Raw genomic sequence first — 19,113 nt, 5'->3', positions numbered from 1 at the left:
GAGACACCTTAGACACAGACATCCATCTTTTGGGCCGTTTTCCAATACTCAGTCTACTTCTCCCACGATGAATATTTACTCTTCACTATTCTAGGCAAAAACCAAAATTATTCTCTAGCTTCTGCCATTCCCTATCAATTAAAGACACAACATACATAACATCTGAATTGATTTTTGTTCTGCAACCTCCAGAATACCCATAGTCGCTCTGACAGCCTGGTCAATGTCTTCTATGGAAACATAGAAATACGTGCTTCCTCTGAAGAATCAGAAACTGATTTTACATCTGAATCAATCCCCCCCACTACCATCTTCAGAATCCTGAGGGTAACCTAGCTGAGGGGCCTGCAACTTCAGAGGAGCTTTGCCCCAACTTTCCCCTAACATCGGCAGCCATATTCCTCATCTCCTCCCTAATAAAATCTCATGGAATGGAGTAGGATTCCTGAGAACAAAAATCTTTTTCTCACAGAGTAGCACAGGGGGTGGGGAAAGACCATCATTACAAACTCTACACTCCGTATTAGAAGTCTTTTTTGTGGCCTTTTTAGGAGGAGCATCATTAGTCTAAAGAGGAAAAATAGAAAGAAACAGGAATAGAACCCTTTAAATAAGCCGGGTCAGGATAACTCGCCACCAAAAAGGACCAAGCCCTCCTAAAACAGGACACACCATGGAAGGAGTCTTATAAGAAGATCCAGGCTGATCCCTGGTGCGTGCGGAAAGAGGCACATCCAGCTTCTTACTGTTTGATGTAGCCCTGCTATAAGAATAGAACCCACCAGCATCGCCCTGACTCTATGAAGTCCACGGAAGTAGAGGGATGAGAGTAAAGGAGACGGCCACTGGAGACAGCTCAAAGCCGGCGGCCACTCCTGGAAGACAGCAACTCCCCCACAGACTCTCCAGCATGACTCTGCAATGGGCCGCACCACCCGCGACCAAGTGAGGAGACCCAGAACTGGAAATGCCTGTGCGTTTCAGACAGGCAACCTGTCCTTAGTCATGGCTAACATATAATGACATGAGTCTACATTTATAACAGTGCAATCAGTAGTAACTCCCCCTCAAAAAGCACACCGGCGCTTCTGGTACCGCCCATAATATTTAAAAAAATCATACTAAGACATATAGGTATAAGTACAGCAATCCACATTAAAGATAAACTTAAATAGCATGCCAATGAGGTATAAAGTCTCTCGGATCTAAAATATTTGCAGTAGATGAAGTGTGGAATTACGTGGCACCACCAACGAGTCGTGTTCAGTCGTGCGGCCGGAGTCACGTGACACCTCCCGGTCACATGGTCCGGAGTCACGTGACCCGCCGTGGGTTGCGTAGCAACTGGTAGCCAGGTAAATAATGCTGGAGACCTAGACGTGCGGGTTATATGCCAGCAGGAAAGTATACCAAGGGGGGGGGGGGTGGAACCTGGAACAGGAGGAATCCCGTCGGCACCGCAGCAGAGATCCGCGACGAAAACCGCAGAGGAGCGATAAGGCCTGGGCAGCATGGAAGGGGATCCACACGGATAAATCAAACCAAAATTACAAATGTGACAAAAATAAAACCAAATTGCGACATATGACTCAGATAAAAGAAAAACGGAACTTCATAATCTGAGTCATATGTCGCAATTTGGTTTTATTTTTGAAAGATGGAATTCTAAAATGGACATTTTATACCCTACCTGAGGGGCTTCTAGTTTAGTGGGGTAAAATCTGGTATGATAAACCATTTATAAAGTGTAATTCTTACAGCAGAATTTGATGCATCAAGATCCGTCAGTCTCCCTGATGCCGATTTCTACTGCCATCCCTTAGCAGATGCCACTTCCTGTATCAGACACCTACCTATTTTTTGAGCCTGAGCAGTTTTCAGTGGGAGGTGGGTTTTGGCATAGTTTTGTCAAGTGAAAAAGCTTTGACAAAATCCTCCACGTAAACATACTTAAGTAAGTTAAACAGATCCCATCCTATGAGATCAGAAGTACTTAAAGGGGTATTCCCATCTGGGCATTTACATTTAATTTAATTCTTTTGCCATATGTAAACATTTCTTCAATTGGATGTTATTAAAAAAAAATGTTTCTGTTTGAAGATAATTTCTCATTAATGTAGTCATGTTGTCCCTTAGAAACCAGATAGCTTCCTCGGATACGACCACGTCACACTCTGGCAGCGGTGGCCAGACTTGCGCTATAGAGTCCTGCCGGACCACCAGGATTCAGCAATCATTACCACATGGTGGCTGTAGGACATGTAGTAACTCACGGGCATTTTATATACAATAGCCTTTTGTTTCTTTGTGCACTCAATCTATCAGACGTGGCCGTATCCGGGGGAAGCCATCTCGTTTCTAAGGGACAACATGACTACATTAATGAGAAATTATCTTCACACAGGAACATTTTTTTTAATAACATCTAATTGAAGAAATGTTTATATATGGCAGATTAATGAAACTGGAAGTAAGTGCCCAGATGAGAATACCCCTTTAAGGCTCTTGTTCTCAATATACTGTTCATGCACAGCAAATGGATAAGGCACAAGGAAACACTATGCACCAACCTTCATCTTCACTATCAGAATACTGCTCATCATATCCACCTCCATTTTCTTTCACTTGTTTTTCTCCAAGTAGTTGCTGTAATTTCTTCTCATAAATAGTCCTGGTGGTGGCTAGACAGAATAAGGAAAACAAAAAGTGTTAATGTTTTCATACACCATATAATATTTAATCTATGATGCTTTATTGTCAGTTTAAATAACTGTCAAGCTTTGCTAAACATCACCTGCCTGGCTACCATGTCCCAGCACAATCTCCATTATATCTCAAAGGGCAAAAGTAAGGAAAAGCTTCCACAAGATAAGAACAGCGAAAGGAAACATTCAGTATTATGCAACTACAGTACCGAAATGAATTCCAAACTTCTAGACACATTCAACAACATTTCCTGACACATTTACTTATAATGAACCTGTGCGGAATTTAAATTACTATATACATCCACACAAGTTTCTTTTTACTGAGAACGTTAAATGGAAGTTTTGTAAGGATATAGAGATATATATATATATACATACATACATACATACACACACACTTTCTGTATCTTACTTATATTTACATTTTCTTTTATAAAGATGTGTGCATCATTTTAATAAACTAAATGATCTAACCAATGCTATTACACCTGCAGAGCTAGAAAGCCTCCACTAATACAGTGAATCCATGCACAGTCATTGCTGTTGATCTATTTACTTGTGCTAAGCAATCATTTCCTACAGACTGACTTCCTGCTCTGTTACTGACAGTCATTGTAGCTGTGTAAAATAGGAGATGCATACGTAGGATAGGTCCTGGGTTGACCCCATGTCTCTTCAGCTGCTCCTTTAGCTCACTGTCACTCAAGCTTTTCAAGTCCATCCTGACACTTCTCTTTTCCTCTTGGTCCTCCACAGGCAGAAGCTAAGAGAGGAAGCAGAAGCTGTGTTAGTAGAGGAGCTGGAGCCTGCAGTACACATCAGGTAGCACAATAAAGATTAGTGCTCTCTTATACTTTCATTCAAAGAAGGGAGGGGCAGAATTCTTATTCTTTGTTGCTTTCTGGTGTGATGATATAAAAGTCAAATATTAGTGATCCACAATTTAATTTCACTTGATGCAACTTGATCCCACAAGGCATGGGAAGATCCCAGTTCTCTTTGTACTATGGGAACAGGTCACTTTCTTTACAGTAGCTCCATACTTTTAACTGTGTTTACACCACAACCATATTCCATATGGAGTTGGCAGTGATAAAAGTAGCTAACTAAAACAAATCTAGGGGGGGGGGGGGGGGGGGGGAGGGGGCACTGCATAGACATTTATACAGCAATGAATTGTACCCGAAAATGCAGCAATTAAAGGGATTGGCCACTTTACCTCAGGCTATTTGTAACGTGTATGTAAGAGTGGGGGAGGCTGAATATTAGGTAATTTACCAATATACATCTATTAATAGTTCTGCTCCGCTTTCTTGATATGTAAAGTGAAGCCGCCTGTCTTTTACCTCAAAAACCAGTAGGGGCATAATTACATCCTCTAATTCGCAGTTATTAACAAAAATACAGCATTTCACAGATGTTAATCTATTAGTCCTGCTGTACACAATTTAAGTTGCCCATGGACACGACCCTGTAACTTTTGACTTAGGATTGGGGAAGCCATCTTGGATTCCTGTGTGACAGCCGTGGAGCTGAGTTTCTCTAGCCCCGCCCTCTGCAGTCCAGGACAGCTCACTCACTGATACACAGACATTGAGTTCGCAGCGTGACGAGAACTACAAGTTAATTTGGGTCACTATTGCATCCCTTTTTTTCGCTTTAATTTTTTGAGAGAACTACAAGCTATAGGCAGATAAGTTCTTTATCCGGGGAGGAAGAGGAAAGCACAGCAGATCTATTGTGTTGTGGAATAGCAGAGAAGTAGGAGGGCTGACTGCATCATTGTGTGCAATAGGCATCTCATAATCTATGATCTGTCTCATCTCTCTTTCTATGTGTCAGAGACTAGTACAATGATCAGAAGATAAATGAAAGTGTACATAAACTTGTACCCTGATAATCTAACCACATTGTCAGCTCACAAAACTATAGGAATCATGAAGTCTCTGCTTAGAGAGATCCTGCCCATGCTCTAGGATTTGGCACTGACCATCACTGAGTGATAGATAAAACAGCAAAAAATCTTCAGCATCGCCCTGTGTCATGTGTAGCTGGCCATTACAAGATTTTACAACTGAAGTGATACAACACATGTCTCCATGTACTGGGCACACAACCTGTGGCTCCATTTTCCTGTAGAAATCACTGTGACCTTCTCAATGCCAGGTAGAGCGCTGTGCATTCTATAGAGGGCGCACCGGGTACTACAGAAATTCGGAATTAATACGAGTGGAAAATCTGTTGCGCATTCATTACTTTAGCGGGTGAGGATAAAACATGATATTATAAGGCAAGAGCTATAGAACTAGGGAGATGAGACATCCGCGGAATGTGGGTGTGGAGGGCATGCACAAGCAGGAGGCAGAGAGAGCTGCGCATGCCGTGCGCCCAGGCGGGAGACGGATCATGTGAAGAGCGAGTCACTGCAGAACCTCACCTAGTAAGCGCCGCTCTCCTCAGCAGCACACAAGGGAACCAGGAGAGAGCGCACAGTATGTGATCCGGGCGGAAGTCCTCCACATAGAGAGAAGCCCAATATCCTGTCTGCACAGACCCGGACAACTAGTGATCACATGACCCGGCGGCCCATAGAAAGGGCCACATTGTATGCAGCGATATATTCCCTGCTGAATGTGCTTCATGCTGTGCTGCTTACACCAGGATCTAATAGACTGCCTGACCACCAGTTGTTAGCACATAAGGATAAAGGGAATCTTTCATCATGTTTTGATCTATAGGCTACCTACACACGACTCATTAACCCCTAGGCGCACCAGGACGTTATAGTACGTCCCCGGGGCTAGAGACTTAGCGCACGGGGACGTTCTATAACGTCCTGCTTCTGGCACCGGCTCACAAACGGAGCCGGTACCAGAAGCAGCGGCTGTCAGCTGTCTAGTACAGCTGACAGCCTGCGCTAACACCCGCGATCGGAGCCCGCTCCGATCGCGGGTGTTTACCCCTTACACGCCGCGGTCAAGCATGACCGCGGCGTTTAAGGGTGTTTGCGCTGTGGATCGGATCCCCCGTGCCGCTTACCGGGGGATCCGATCCTCTTCTGGGCAGCTCCGAGGACTGGCATGTGCCCCGGAGCTGCCCGGTCTCCATGGCAGTCAGACCCCTTCAGGGTCTGACTGTAAACTGTCTGAGCATGCGCAAGCTTGCTCAGACAGTTAACACTGCTCTACAATAAAATAGTATTGTAGAGCAGTGTATTGAACTTGAACCAGTGATCAGAGCATCACTGGTTCAAGTATGTATAATTAAAAAAAAAGTCAAAAACACTAAAGTTAATACATTAGAATAAATAAAAAATAAATGCATTAAAATATAAGCCCCTAAAATGTCACTTTCCTATAAAAACACTTAATAAAAGTATAAAAAACACAAAAACCCAAAAAACCCCCACATATTTGGTATTGCCGCGTCCGTAACAATCTGTATAATAAAACAGAATTGTTACTGGACCCGCACGGTACACGCCGTAGAAAAAAAACGCAGAAACGTTCCGAAAAAAGATCATTTTTAATTAATACCCTATAAAAAATGCTCTAAAAAGTAATTTAAAAAATGTTATGCACTCCAAAATAAGCCCACTAAAAAGAACAACTCTTCTCGCAAAAAATAAGCCCCTAACCAGATTTGTCAGCCGAAAAATAAAAAAGTTATGCATATGAAAAGATGGTGATGCTAAAATGAACAAGATTTTCTCCAAATTGGTTTTTATTCAGTACAATTGAATAAAATACACAAAACCCCCACATATTTGGTATCCCTGCGTCCGTAACAATCTGCATAATAAAACAGAATCGTTATTAGATCCGCAAAGTGAACCCCGTAAAAAAAAACCCAAAAAAAAGCTCCAGAAAAAAGATCATTTTCAATTAATACCCTATAAAAATGCTCTAAAAAGTGATTTAAAAAATGTTGTGCACTCTAAAATAAGACCACTAAAAAGAACAATCCTTCTCGTAAAAAATAAACCATTAAACAGATTTGTGAGGCGAAAAAATAAAAAAGTTATGCATATGAAAGACAGTGATGCTAAAATTAACAACATTTTTGCCAAATTACTTTTTATTCAGTAAAAATGGGAAAAAATAAAAAATCTATATAAATGAGGTCTTTTTGTAATCGTGGCGACCCATAGAATAAAAATAATATACTATTTTTATGGTATGGTAAACGGCCCAAAAAAAAAACCCCATAAAAATCTTCCTGAAAAGTGATGATTTTCATTTCCTCCACCAACAAAGAGTTAATAAAATCTCACCAATTAGCTATAGATTCCCCCAAATTACGTACCAGAAAAGTGCATCTCATGTGGCAAAATAAATAAGCCCCTATAGGTCCACATTAAAAAAAAGAAAAAAAAATTATAGCTTGTACAATGTGACATAGCAAATCTGATCTGGATGGCGCCTCCTTCCCTTCTATGCCCGGCCGTGCGCCCATACAGCAGGTTACCACCACATGTAGAGTATCCGTGTACTCGGGAGAGATTGGGTAACAAACTTTGTGGAGCCTTTATTCATTTAATCCATTGTAAATGTTTAATTTTCCACCCAAAATGAGTGTATTGTGAAAAAATATTACAATTTGCAGACTGCACCTCCATTTTGTTTTAACCCCTATAAAACACGTAAAGGGTTAACAAACTTCTTAAAAGTGGTTTTTCATACGTTGAGGTGTGTAGTTTCCACAATGGGGTAATTTACGAGTCTCGCTATTATTTAGGCCTCTCAGTGTCAATTAGAAACTGAGCAGGTCCATCTAAATACAGGTTTTGGCGATTTTACAAAAAATGTGAAAAATGGCACCCAAATTCTGAGCCTCATAACATTCTAGTAAAATATGTGGAATCTGAAAAAACCATGCCAACATAAAGCAGACATTTGGGAAATGTAAGTTATGAATTTATTTGGGTGCTATGACTTTCTGAATCAAAAGTAGAGCATTTAGAACGTTGAAAATAAAGAATTTTTCAAAATTTTTGCCAAATTTTGTTTTTTTCATAACTAAACGCAAAAGATTTAATCCAAATTTTTAAACTAATTTGAAGTACAATGTGTCACAAGAAAACAATCTCAAAATCCCCTGGATATCTCATAGCGTTCCAAAGCTATAACCACTTATAGTGACAAAGGTCAGACTTGAAGAATGGCGCCGCGTCCTTAAGGCCAAAAGAGACTGAGTCCCGTAGGGGTTAAGGTTAAATATGTGTATTGCGAATACACAGGAAGATGTGTGTAATAGCTAAAAGGAGTAATCTTTATTAACAAATGAAACAATATATACAAAAACGACACACAGGTCAGATAAATGATTAAAAACATCTAAAAGGGGAGGGGAATACAGCCCAGCTGTACCCCTCACACAAGTATGGACAGAGGGGGGACAGTGGCACCTGATAATACCAAACTGTCACCCCAAGGCGACCCTGCTCAAGGCACTGTCAGGAACCCTTGCAAGTGCAATGGATAATGTGAATACTACACAAAAAGCAGCTGGTAAGTAAGGGCTATGCTGGGCACTCAAATAACAAGCAACCTGTCAGGCTGGATGAAGCGTGCAACAAAATCAGCACAAGATAAGAGCCTGTTAATGAATGTCCAGAAATAATCTGCACCCCTAACATGCAAAAGAGATGAAACTCTGCATAAACACCCAAGCAGAGGGAGCGAATAGCTCCTGGCAATGAATACGCTGCTGTGAAAATGATGATAGTTACCATCGGGTCCGGACAGTGCAGGGAGAGCCAGGGTCAGAAAAACCCACCCCACACGTATCGCCGCGGATTGCGGCTTCCTCAGGGGTGCCCAACAATTTGGTGTATGCCTATAAATGCCTCTGTGAACGAATGTGCGCTGGCCTGCAGCTGTGTGATGCTGGGAATCCAAGATGGCGGCGCCCATGCATGTGACCAGAAGTGGTGTGACATCACTTCCGGAATGGCCGTGAGGAGGGAAAGCCGGGTGAACGCATGCGTGCTATTGGCTATTGGCTGGTATCTGTGGAACCACCAATAACTGCTGTCAAACATGTTTAAGCAACTGATATACTATCTCAGTATACAAATCGTTAAGTAAAGTGCTGATAGTGCTCATATATGCAGAAGTGGTGAATGGGCAAAGAAACGACATATGCACTATGCAAATATCGTCTGAGAGGCCACGGTGTATGGCATATGAAACTTGAAACATAAACCAAATAAATGGTGATAAAAAAAAAAAAATAAATAAAAAAAAAAAAAAAAAAATTTTTTTTTTTCCTTTTCCTTTTTCTTTCCCTTTTCCCTTTTCTCATTTCTCTTTTTTCCCCTTTTCCTTTCTCTCCTTTCCTTCCCTTTCCCTTTATATATAATAAATAGATGTGTAGAATGTGCATTACAAGTGGGAAAATACATATGCAGAGTGAAATGCTTCAATGAGAAATAGATAAATGGCCGTCGCACTAGGGGGGGAGGAGGGTCCAGCGGGGGTGTCCCAACAGGTGACCGCCACCACGCTATTGCGTGAGGCAGACCAGAGGGGCAATCCGGCGGGGAGCCTCACCCCAGCACGGGCAGCAAGGTGAGAATACAGCTGAAGCCTGGTAAAATAATTACATGTTAAGCAAAGGTACTTAGTCCAATAGTTCATGAATAACAGTGTAAAATCACACAACCCACACACACAACCACACGACCATGGGCCCATGTACAGTCATACACACATGCACACTGCCGCGGCAGAACAATACAGAGAGGAACATATATAAATGCATATAGGTATAGGCATACAGACAATGTATATAAACAGCGTCGGACTGGGTCGCCGGGGGGCCGAGGAATTCCCCCGTGGGCTCTGGTCCCAGACACCGACACTCGACCGACACAAAGTTGCAAGGGCCTCCGTTTGCATCGGAGGCCCCTGCCACTAGTATGCAGATGCTGGTGCCTGCGGCTCCTTCTGCTGACAGCCGGCCCTAGGCATTGTCATCTGCAGATGACAATGCCTGGTCCGGGACTGTCATCGCGGACATTGGTGGTCAGCGCAGCGGTAAGCAGTAGCAAGCAGCCGCAGTAAGACTCGCGGTACTAGTACCGTGAGTCTTACAGTCTCCAAAACCCCGGATGCGCGGCGCGTAATGACGTCATCACGCGCCGCACATCCCGTCATCCTCGCTCTTCACTACGGACCTGAAGATAGAAGAATGTACCACCGACTGTGATTAGGCCAAAGAATGTGGGGCAAAGGGGGCCCCCGAGTGGAGGAGGGGGTGTAGAATTTATAAAAATAATGCCCTAGGAGCAAAATATATAAAAATAATTGAGGGCAAAGGGGGCCCTTGGGGGGGGGTGCGATGGCTGTATTTATTATTTATTAAAAGGAGGAAGAGCAAAGGGGGCCCCAGGGGGGCAGTATATACAACCCCTTGTGTATATGAAATGGAAGGGGTAGTATATATATATATATATATATATATATATATATATATATATATATGAGTAATCCCCCCAGAGGGCAACCCCTTCCATTTTATATAAACCATACTCGGGGTGTGGGGGATTGTTTATATCAACAGAAACCCCTTTAATTTCATGTAAACCCTCTGGGGGTTGTGTATATATTATATTACAGCAACCCCTTACATTTCATGTATACAAGGGGGTGTATATACTGCCCCATCCATCCTCCATCATATATATAGCATATATGCCAGCCCCAGTAGTATATAACCTGCCAGCCCCAGTAGTATACAGCCTGCCAGCCCCATGTAGTATACAGCCAGCCCCCATGTAGTATAGAGCCAGCCCCCATGTAGTACACAGCCAGCCAGCCCCCAGTAGTATACAACCTGCCAGCCCCCAGTAGTATACAGCCTGCTAGCCCCATGTAGTATACAGCCAGCCCCCATGTAGTATACAGCCTGCCACCATGTAGTATACAGCCAGCCTGCCCCCATGTAGTATACAGCCAGCCAGCCCCCAGTAGTATACAACCTGCCAGCCCCCAGTAGTATACAGCCTGCCAGCCCCATGTAGTATACAGCCAGCCCCCATGTAGTATACAGCTTGCCCCCTGTAGTACACAGCCAGCCTTCCCCCTGTAGAATACAGCCAGCCTGCCCCCTGTAGAATACAGCTAGCCTGCCCCCGGTAGTATACAGCCAGCCTGCCCACTGTAGTATACAGCCAGCCCCATGTAGTACACAGCCAGCCCCAGAAGTATACAGCCAGCCTTCCCCCTGTAATATACAGCCAGCCTGCCCCCTGTAGTATGCAGCCAGCCTTTCAGCCCCCAGTAGTATACAGCCAGCCTCCCCCTGTAGTATACAGCCAGCCTGCACCCTGTAGAATACAGCTAGCCTGCCCCCGGTATTATACAGCCAGCCTGCCCACTGTAGTATACAGCCAGCCCCATGTAGTACACAGCCAGCCCCAGAAGTATACAGCCAGCCTTCCCCCTGTAATATACAGCCAGCCTGCCCCCTGTAGTATGCAGCCAGCCTTTCAGCCCCCAGTAGTATACAGCCAGCCTCCCCCTGTAGTATACAGCCAGCCTGCACCCTGTAGAATACAGCTAGCCTGCCCCCGGTATTATACAGCCAGCCTGCCCACTGTAGTATACAGCCAGCCCCATGTAGTACACAGCCAGCCCCCAGAAGTATACAGCCAGCCTTCCCCCTGTAATATACAGCCAGCCTGCCCCCTGTAGTATGCAGCCAGCCTGTCAGCCCCCAGTAGTATACAGCCAGCCTCCCCCTGTAGTATACAGCCAACTTTCCCCCTGTAGTATACAGCCAGCCTGCCCACTGTAGTATACAGCCAACCCCAGTAGTATACAGCCACCCAGCCCCCAGAAGTATACAGCTAGCCAGCCTCCAGAAGTATACAACCAGCCTTCCCATTGTAGTATGCAGCCAGCTTGCCCCCTGTAGTATGCAGCCAGACTGGCCCACACCAAAACAGAGGCTGAAAGGGGACCAGACCCAAAGAGGCGATATCCGGGAACCATCAGGCTTTCTTAAAGACGTATATTCAAAATTGTGAGGACTAGGATGGACAAATGCGGAAAGTAGGTAAGGTAAGACACCGGGTAAAGCCATAAATACATATCGCGTAGGGATGCAGCAAGACATAAGCACACCTAAGGATAATATACACAAAACATGTATGAGACACAAAGTCAGAGCATCAGAGCTATGTGGTGAACAACTGTAAAAGATGACAGGGAATAATATTTCAGCTACGAAAGATGGGAATACCAGGAGTGTGCCTGTGGAGTGGATCTAAAACCAAAAAGTGGATACTGTGATGTGATACGAGAAGTGTGAACTTAGCAATGTGTGAAAACATTAAGGTAAGTGAGGAGTGAATCGGGAAGGAGTGAAAAGTGGGAACGTGAACGTGAAAAAAGGACAAGCAAGAAAAGGGAAGGGGAAAGGGAAAGGGGACAAAGAAGGAGGACAGAAAAAGGGAAAACAGGAAGGACAAAGAAAGACAGAAGATAGGACAAGAAAGAAAGGAAGGGAAACAGTGAATATGTCAAACAACGAAAAAAATGGGTGAATAAAAAGGATGTTATGGGATCACAATAAAGCAAGCTGGGGGTGATCCAGGGTGCATGCAAAGGTGCTGACAGTGTGAGAATAGGAGGGTAAAGAAAGTGAAAGAATGGTGTGAAAGCAAAGTATAAAAGGGTATGGTTAACTTACTTTTTGTAAAAGCATAACATAACATAGCAGAATAACATATCTTCATTGATGCTCTGTGGTGTCTGTGATGACAGATCGAAGATCCATTTGGCTTCCGAACGTAGTAGAGCTGGTGTGATATCACCACCCCGTATGTTGGATTGAATTTTTTCCAATCCGATAATTCTTATACCTGTTGAATTGCCCTGATGTACGTTACGGAAATGTTTTGCCACCGTTGACAGTTGTTTTCCATTCCTGAAGTCCTGTTCCGCATTATGTATAGTAGAAATATGTTTTTGGACCCTTTTTCGTAACTCCTGTGTGGTTTGACTCACATATATCTTTGGGCATGGACAAATCAGGCTGTATATGACGTTCCGAGTACGGCAGTTGGTGAAGGTCCAGAGTGGAATATTTTTCGAATTGCCAGGATTTAAAAAATGATCACCTCTCAGCATTAGGGAGCAAACAGTGCAGTCTCCACACGGGTAAGAGCCAAGTAGTCTCTGGCCAGAGCTCACCGTCCGGACTGGTCTCTGAAAGTGACTCCTGGTCACGTAGATTTCTTGCTCGGTGGGCGATCATCCTGGGTTGTGGAGGTATATGGATCGCCAATCTTGGGTCGCTCTTAAAGGGGTATTCTCATCTGGGTATTCACATTTAATTAAATTCATTTGCCATATGCAAACATTTCTTCAATTGGATGTTATTAAAAAAAATGTTCCTGTGTGAATATAATTTCCCATAAATGTAGCCATGCAGTCCCTTAGAAACCAGATGGCTTCCTTGGATAACCTCACATTTTGGCAGAGCTGGCCAGACATGCGTTATTGAGTACTGCTTGAACACCTGGATTCAGCGTTTATTACCACAGGACAGCTGTGGGACATACAGTAACTCCCGGACATTTCATGTTCAGAAACTTTTTGTTTCTTTGTGGAATCCCTCCAGCAGACGTGGTCATAACCAAGGACACGGTCTTGTTTCTAAGGGACCATATCACTACATTTATGATAAATTATCTTCACTGAGGAACATTTTTTTCAATAACATCTAATTGAAGAAATGTTTATATATGGCAGATTAATGAAACTGAAAGTGAATGCCCAGATGAGAATACCCCTTTAAGGATACCCCAATTTTTGTGCAACAACCTGTATACGTCCGACCATTGGTTATGAAATGCTGTAATGAGGCAAGGCTTCCCATCCGAGGATTTCTGTCTTGGGATGAAAGTATCACTTCTGGTGCAATCCTTAGCACGTCTATAGGCCATGGAAATAACCTTCTTTGGGTAGACACGGTCGCGGAATCTCTGTGTCAGGTCCCTTGAGTGGTGGTCAAACTCTCCCTGTGTACTGCAGTTTCTCTTGACACGTAAAAACTGTCCGATTGGAATGCCATCCTTAAGATGGCGTGGATGGAAGCTCGAATAATGGAGCAAACTATTTGTCACTGTTTCGTTCCTATTTAGGGTCGTCTCAATGTGCCCCTGTTGAATGGAGATCTGTAGGTCCAGAAAGTTGACTTCTGTACGGGAGAAAACCGGTGTTAATCGTATTTTCCACGTGTTGGTATTCAATGTGTCAATGAAGTCCACGCAGGACTCAAAGGAACCTCTCCAGAACAGCACGTCGACGATGTATCGGAACCAACCTACGACATGTCCCTGGAAGGCCTCCAATGGGTATACGCTGGTCTCCTCCCACCAGAAAGCCTGATGGTTCCCGGATATCGCCTCTTTGGGTCTGGTCCCCTTCAGCCTCTGTTTTGGTGTGGGACCGCAACAATATGTATATACTGCTTACATGTATACTGTTTATATACATTGTCTGTATGCCTATGCATTTATATATGTTCCTCTCTGTATTGTTCTGCCGCGGCAGTGTGCATGTGTGTATGACTGTACATGGGCCCATGGTTGTGTGGTTGTGTGTGTGGATTGTGTTATTCATGAAATATTGGACTAAGTACCTTTGCATAACATGTAATTATTTTACCAGGCTTCGGCTGTATTCTCACCTTGCTGCCAATGCTGTGGTGCTGGGGTGAGGGACCCCGCCGGATTGCCCCTCCGGTCTGCCTCACGCAATAGTGTGGTGGCGGTCACCTGTTGGGACACCCCCGCTGGACCATCCTCCCCCCCTAGCGCAGCGGCCATTTATCTATTTCTCATTTAAGCATTTCACTCTGCATATGTATTTTCCCATTTGTATGCACATTCTACACATCTATTTATTATATATAAAGGGAAAGGGAAGGAAAGAAGAGAAAGAAAAAGGGGAAAAAAGAGAAAGGAGAAAAGGGAAAGAAAAAGGAAAAGGAAAAAAAATTTAATTTTTGATTTTTTTTTTGTATTTTAATTTTTTGGTTTTTTTTTGGTTTTTATCACCATTTATTTGGTTTATCTTTCAAGTTTCATATGCCATACACCGTGGCCTCTCAGACGATATTTGCATAGTGCATATGTCGTTTCTTTGCCCATTCACCACTTCTGCATATATGAGCACTATCAGCACTTTACTTAACGATTTGTATACTGAGATAGTATATCAGTTGCTTAAACATGTTTGACAGCAGTTATTGGTGGTTCCACAGATACCAGCCAATAGCACGCATGCGTTCATCCGCCTTTCCCTCCTCACAGCCATTCCGGAAGTGATGTCACACCACTTCTGGTCACATGCATGGGCGCCACCATCTTGGATTCCCAGCATCACACAGCTGCAGGCCAGCGTACATTCGTTCACAGAGGCATTTATAGGCATACACCACACTTGTTGGGCACCCCTGAGGAAGCCGCAATCCGCGGCGATACGTGTGGGGCGTCTTTTTCCGACCCTGTCTCTCCCTGCACTGTCTGGACCCGATGGTAACTATCATCATTTTCACAGCAGCGTATTCATTGCCAGGAGCTATTCGCTCCCTCTGCTTGGGTGTTTATGCGGAGTTTCATCTCTTATGCATGTTAGGGGTGCAGATTATTCCTGGACATTCATTAACAGGCTCTTATCTTGTGCTGATTTTGTTGCACGCTTCATCCAGCCTGACAGGTTGCTTGTTATTTGAGTGCCCAGCATAGCCCTTACTTACCAGCTGCTTTTTGTGTAGTATTCACATTATCCATTGCACTTGCATGGGTTCCTGACAGTGCCTTGAGCAGGGTTGCCCTGGGGTGACAGTTTGTTGGTATTATCAGATGCCACTGTCCCCCCTCTGTCCATACTTGTGTGAGGGGTACAGCTGGGCTGTATCCCCCTCCCCTTTTAGATGTTTTTAATCATTTGTCTGACCTGTGTGTCGTTTTTGTATATATTGTTTCATTTGTTAATAAAGATTACTCCTTTTGGCTATTACACACATGTTCTTGTGTATTTTCTAATTGGTTGCTCTTCCATGTGTGTAGCTCCTTATATTTAGTTACTTGGTCCCACGTTCTCACCACCCCCTAAAATATGTGTATTGCATCCGTATGGCTGAAAACGTATTCCGTTTGTCAATCGGAAGTTGGAATCCCATATCCGGGAGGGCACTCCCAGAGACGCCTTACTAGAGAGTATACCATTATTAAGATCTGCTACAGCCTTTCTGGCAGATGCGTCAGCAGAAGGGATACGCTTCGCTGCTAAAGAGGGAGCCCTTACCAATGCCACTAGAAGGACCCTGTGGCTAAAACAATGGAGTGGAGACATACGCTCAAAATCAAAGTTGTGCAGTATTCCTTTCTCAGGAGCCTTCGTCTTTGGGCCTGAACTGGACACCATATTAGAGAAAGCGTCTGACAGGAAGAGGGGATTTCCGGAGAGTAAAACAATCCCCAAAAAGACTCCTTTTCGTCCTTTTAGAAACACCAGAGAGGCTTACCGTGGAAAAGGTAAACAGGGGCGATGGAGTTACCCTAAAGGAGGAAGGGGAAGGGGGTTTCCTGTTCTCCAACCCCCCAGATAGCTCAGGAAACAAGAAACAATGACGCCAAGGTGGGGGGGCGTCTTCTGGGGTTCCTATCCCAATGGACAAAGATCACTACAAATCCTTGGGTGTTGACCATTATGGAATCTGGTTACAGGATAGAATTTATGTTACCCCCCCCCCCTCCTCAAGGTTCATCCCTCCTTTACCCTCTGTTTCTCTCTCTACACATTCCTTCATTTGGCAGGAAGTATCTCATCTCGTCCACATGGGAGTCGTGGTACCAGTTCCTCGGGAGCAAGAAAGGCTGGGATTCTACTCCCCGTTGTTTCTTGTCAAAAAGCCGAACGGGTCAAACCGCCTGATCATCAATCTAAAGGAGTTAAACCGCTTCATTGTTTACAGAAGATTTCGCATGGAGTCGGTAAGAACTGCTACCCAGCTTATTCACGTAAACTCCCACATGTGCACATTAGACCTACAAGATGCATACTACCATGTACCTATTCACCCTGCATCTCAGAAATTTCTCAGATTCTCGGTCCTCTCTCCCGACGGTTCTGTCTTACATCTTCAGTTCTGTGCACTTCCATTTGGTATCTCATCTGCCCCGAGGGTTTTCACCAAGATTATGGTGGAGGTGGTAGCCTTCTTAAGACTACAAGACATATCTATTATCCCCTACCTAGACGACTTGTTAATAATAGGGAAAGACAGACAAAGCCTGTTAGCGGCAAGAGAGTCTTCCCTAAAAATTTTATCAGAGTTGGGATGGTTAATCAATCTGAAAAAATCGAGTTTAACACCTTCCACTCAAAAGACTTTTTTGGGGGTTATATTAAATTCAACTCATCAGATGTCTTTTCTTCCCCAGGAAAAGATAAGCAACATAAAGGACCAAATTCATTCTCTCAAAAGGAAGGACTCTGTATCAGTCAGACAGGCGATGAAGATCCTGGGGCTCCTCACAGCATGCCTACCTGCAGTCGCATGGAGTCAGAGTCATACTCGGATCCTTCAGAACTGGATCTTAAGCTTCTGGAACAGGAGATCCTCGGGGCTAGACAAAAAGATCTGGATCCCATCCTTCGTAAAGAGGGACCTACTGTGGTGGACGGAATCGACAAACCTGGAAAAAGGGGTTTATTGGCACCACCTCCCAAATATTACCATTGTAACAGATGCAAGCAGCTCGGGTTGGGGAGCAATCTTCCCTTCCCACTACGAGCAGGGGTCCTGGACCCCATTCCAAGCAAGGAAGAGCTCAAACTACAGGGAGCTAAGAGCAGTTTGGGAAGCCTTAAAATCAAACCCAGCCTGTCTGAGAAACCATCATATACACATACTCTCGGACAATGTCACGACAGTATCCTACCTAAGGAGACAAGGGGGTACAAGATCCCCGGTGCTATCAAGCCTGGCTCACACCATCTTCTTATGGGCGGAAGAAAACATCCTTTCCATCTCGGCCACTCATCTGAAGGGAACCCTAAACAGAGAGGCGGATTATCTCAGCAGGAAGGAAATCCAACCCAACGAATAGTGTCTCAACCAAGAAGTTTTTCTACATCTAACCAGCATCTGGGGTATTCCCCAAATCGGCTTGTTCGCCACGAGGGAAAATACAAAGTGCCAGCAATTCTATTCTCTGGAGGCCAGCGAGTCCAGGGATTACATGGATGCGTTCAGCCATCGCTGGAACGGAAGTCTCGTGTATGCCTTTCCCCCTATTCCCTTAGTCGCAAGAGTCCTCAGGAAGATCTTGCTCGACAGGGCGAGGGTGATCTTGATCTGCCCAAATTGGCCAAAAAGAAGTTGGTACCCGCTGTTGAGATCTCTATCCATCCAACAACCTCTAATCCTACCGGTTCGGAAGGACCTCCTGAACCAAGGTCCGATACTTCATCCAGATCAGGGAAGACTCCAACTGGCAGCTTGGATCCTGAGTCCGAATTCTTAAGATCCCAGGGCCTCTCCCGAGCTGTGATAGCCACATTGAAGGCAAGTAGGAAGAAGGTTACCTTCGCCATATACTATAAAATATGGAAAAAGTTTGTAACCTTTTGTGGGGCTAATCCCCCCGCTCAAGCTAACCCAAATATTTTGCAGGTCCTAGACTTCCTACAAAGGGGCCTAGAAATCGGTCTTTCTACAAGCACCTTGAAAGTCCAGATCTCGGCTCTTAGCGCATTCTTCGACCATCCTTTGGCAGATCACAGGTGGGTCAAAAGATTTATTACAGCCGCGAACAGGATCAGGCCTCAGATTTTGAAGCGAGTTCCTTCATGGGATCTCTCCCTGGTATTAGATGCTCTCTCCAGGCCTCCTTTTGAACCCTTGGAGAACTCTAATATAAAAAATTTAACTTTAAAAACCTCCCTCCTAATAGCTGTGACTTCAGCTAGGAGGTTAGGTGAACTCCAAGCCATTTCTATTAGAGAGCCTTATATGTGCATTCTTCCAGACAGGATAGTTCTGACTCTAGATCCGAGTTTCGTCCCCAAGGTGGTGTCGGATTTTCACAGGAATCAGGAAATAATACTTCCATCCTTTTGCGGGAATCCCTCTTCAAGCAAGGAAATGGCGTGGCACTCATTGGATGTAAGACGCTCGGTTTTAGCTTATTTACAAGCCACAGAGTCCTGGCGCAAGGATCACAATCTCTTTGTTCAGTTTCAGGGGAAGAACAAAGGGGTAAAGGCATCTAAGACTACGATAGCCAGATGGTTAAAAATGGTCATAGCCAAGTGTTATACAGAGCAAGGGAAAGAGGTTCCTCCTAACCTGAAAGCCCACTCCACTAGAGCCACATCTG

The 19,113-nt window shown here is 44.3% G+C and overlaps 1 protein-coding gene across 5 annotated transcripts in view; it reads right to left on the bottom strand.

The window, feature by feature from the left end:
• The window catches only part of LEMD1 (LEM domain containing 1), a 60,391-nt gene that overhangs the window by 24,270 nt on the left and 17,008 nt on the right, over window positions 1-19,113 (bottom strand). For 4 of the 5 annotated variants that reach the window (XM_072137517.1, XM_072137514.1, XM_072137516.1 and 1 more), the window contains exons 2-3: window positions 3,351-3,471; window positions 2,571-2,681 (exon numbers count right to left, since the gene is read on the bottom strand). In XM_072137517.1, the coding sequence (XP_071993618.1) occupies window positions 2,571-2,681; window positions 3,351-3,471 (232 nt within the window). Of the gene's footprint in view, window positions 1-2,570; window positions 2,682-3,350; window positions 3,472-8,439; window positions 8,619-19,113 lie in introns of those variants that run through there. The other variant, XM_072137518.1, reaches the window with a different exon arrangement.

The sequence above is a fragment of the Engystomops pustulosus genome, chromosome 2 (genome assembly GCF_040894005.1).
Source record: "Engystomops pustulosus chromosome 2, aEngPut4.maternal, whole genome shotgun sequence".
NCBI classification, from domain to species: Eukaryota; Metazoa; Chordata; class Amphibia; order Anura; family Leptodactylidae; genus Engystomops; species Engystomops pustulosus.
The sequence above is the reverse complement of the archived record's forward strand: the minus strand, read 5'-3'. Positions and strand labels throughout refer to the sequence as shown.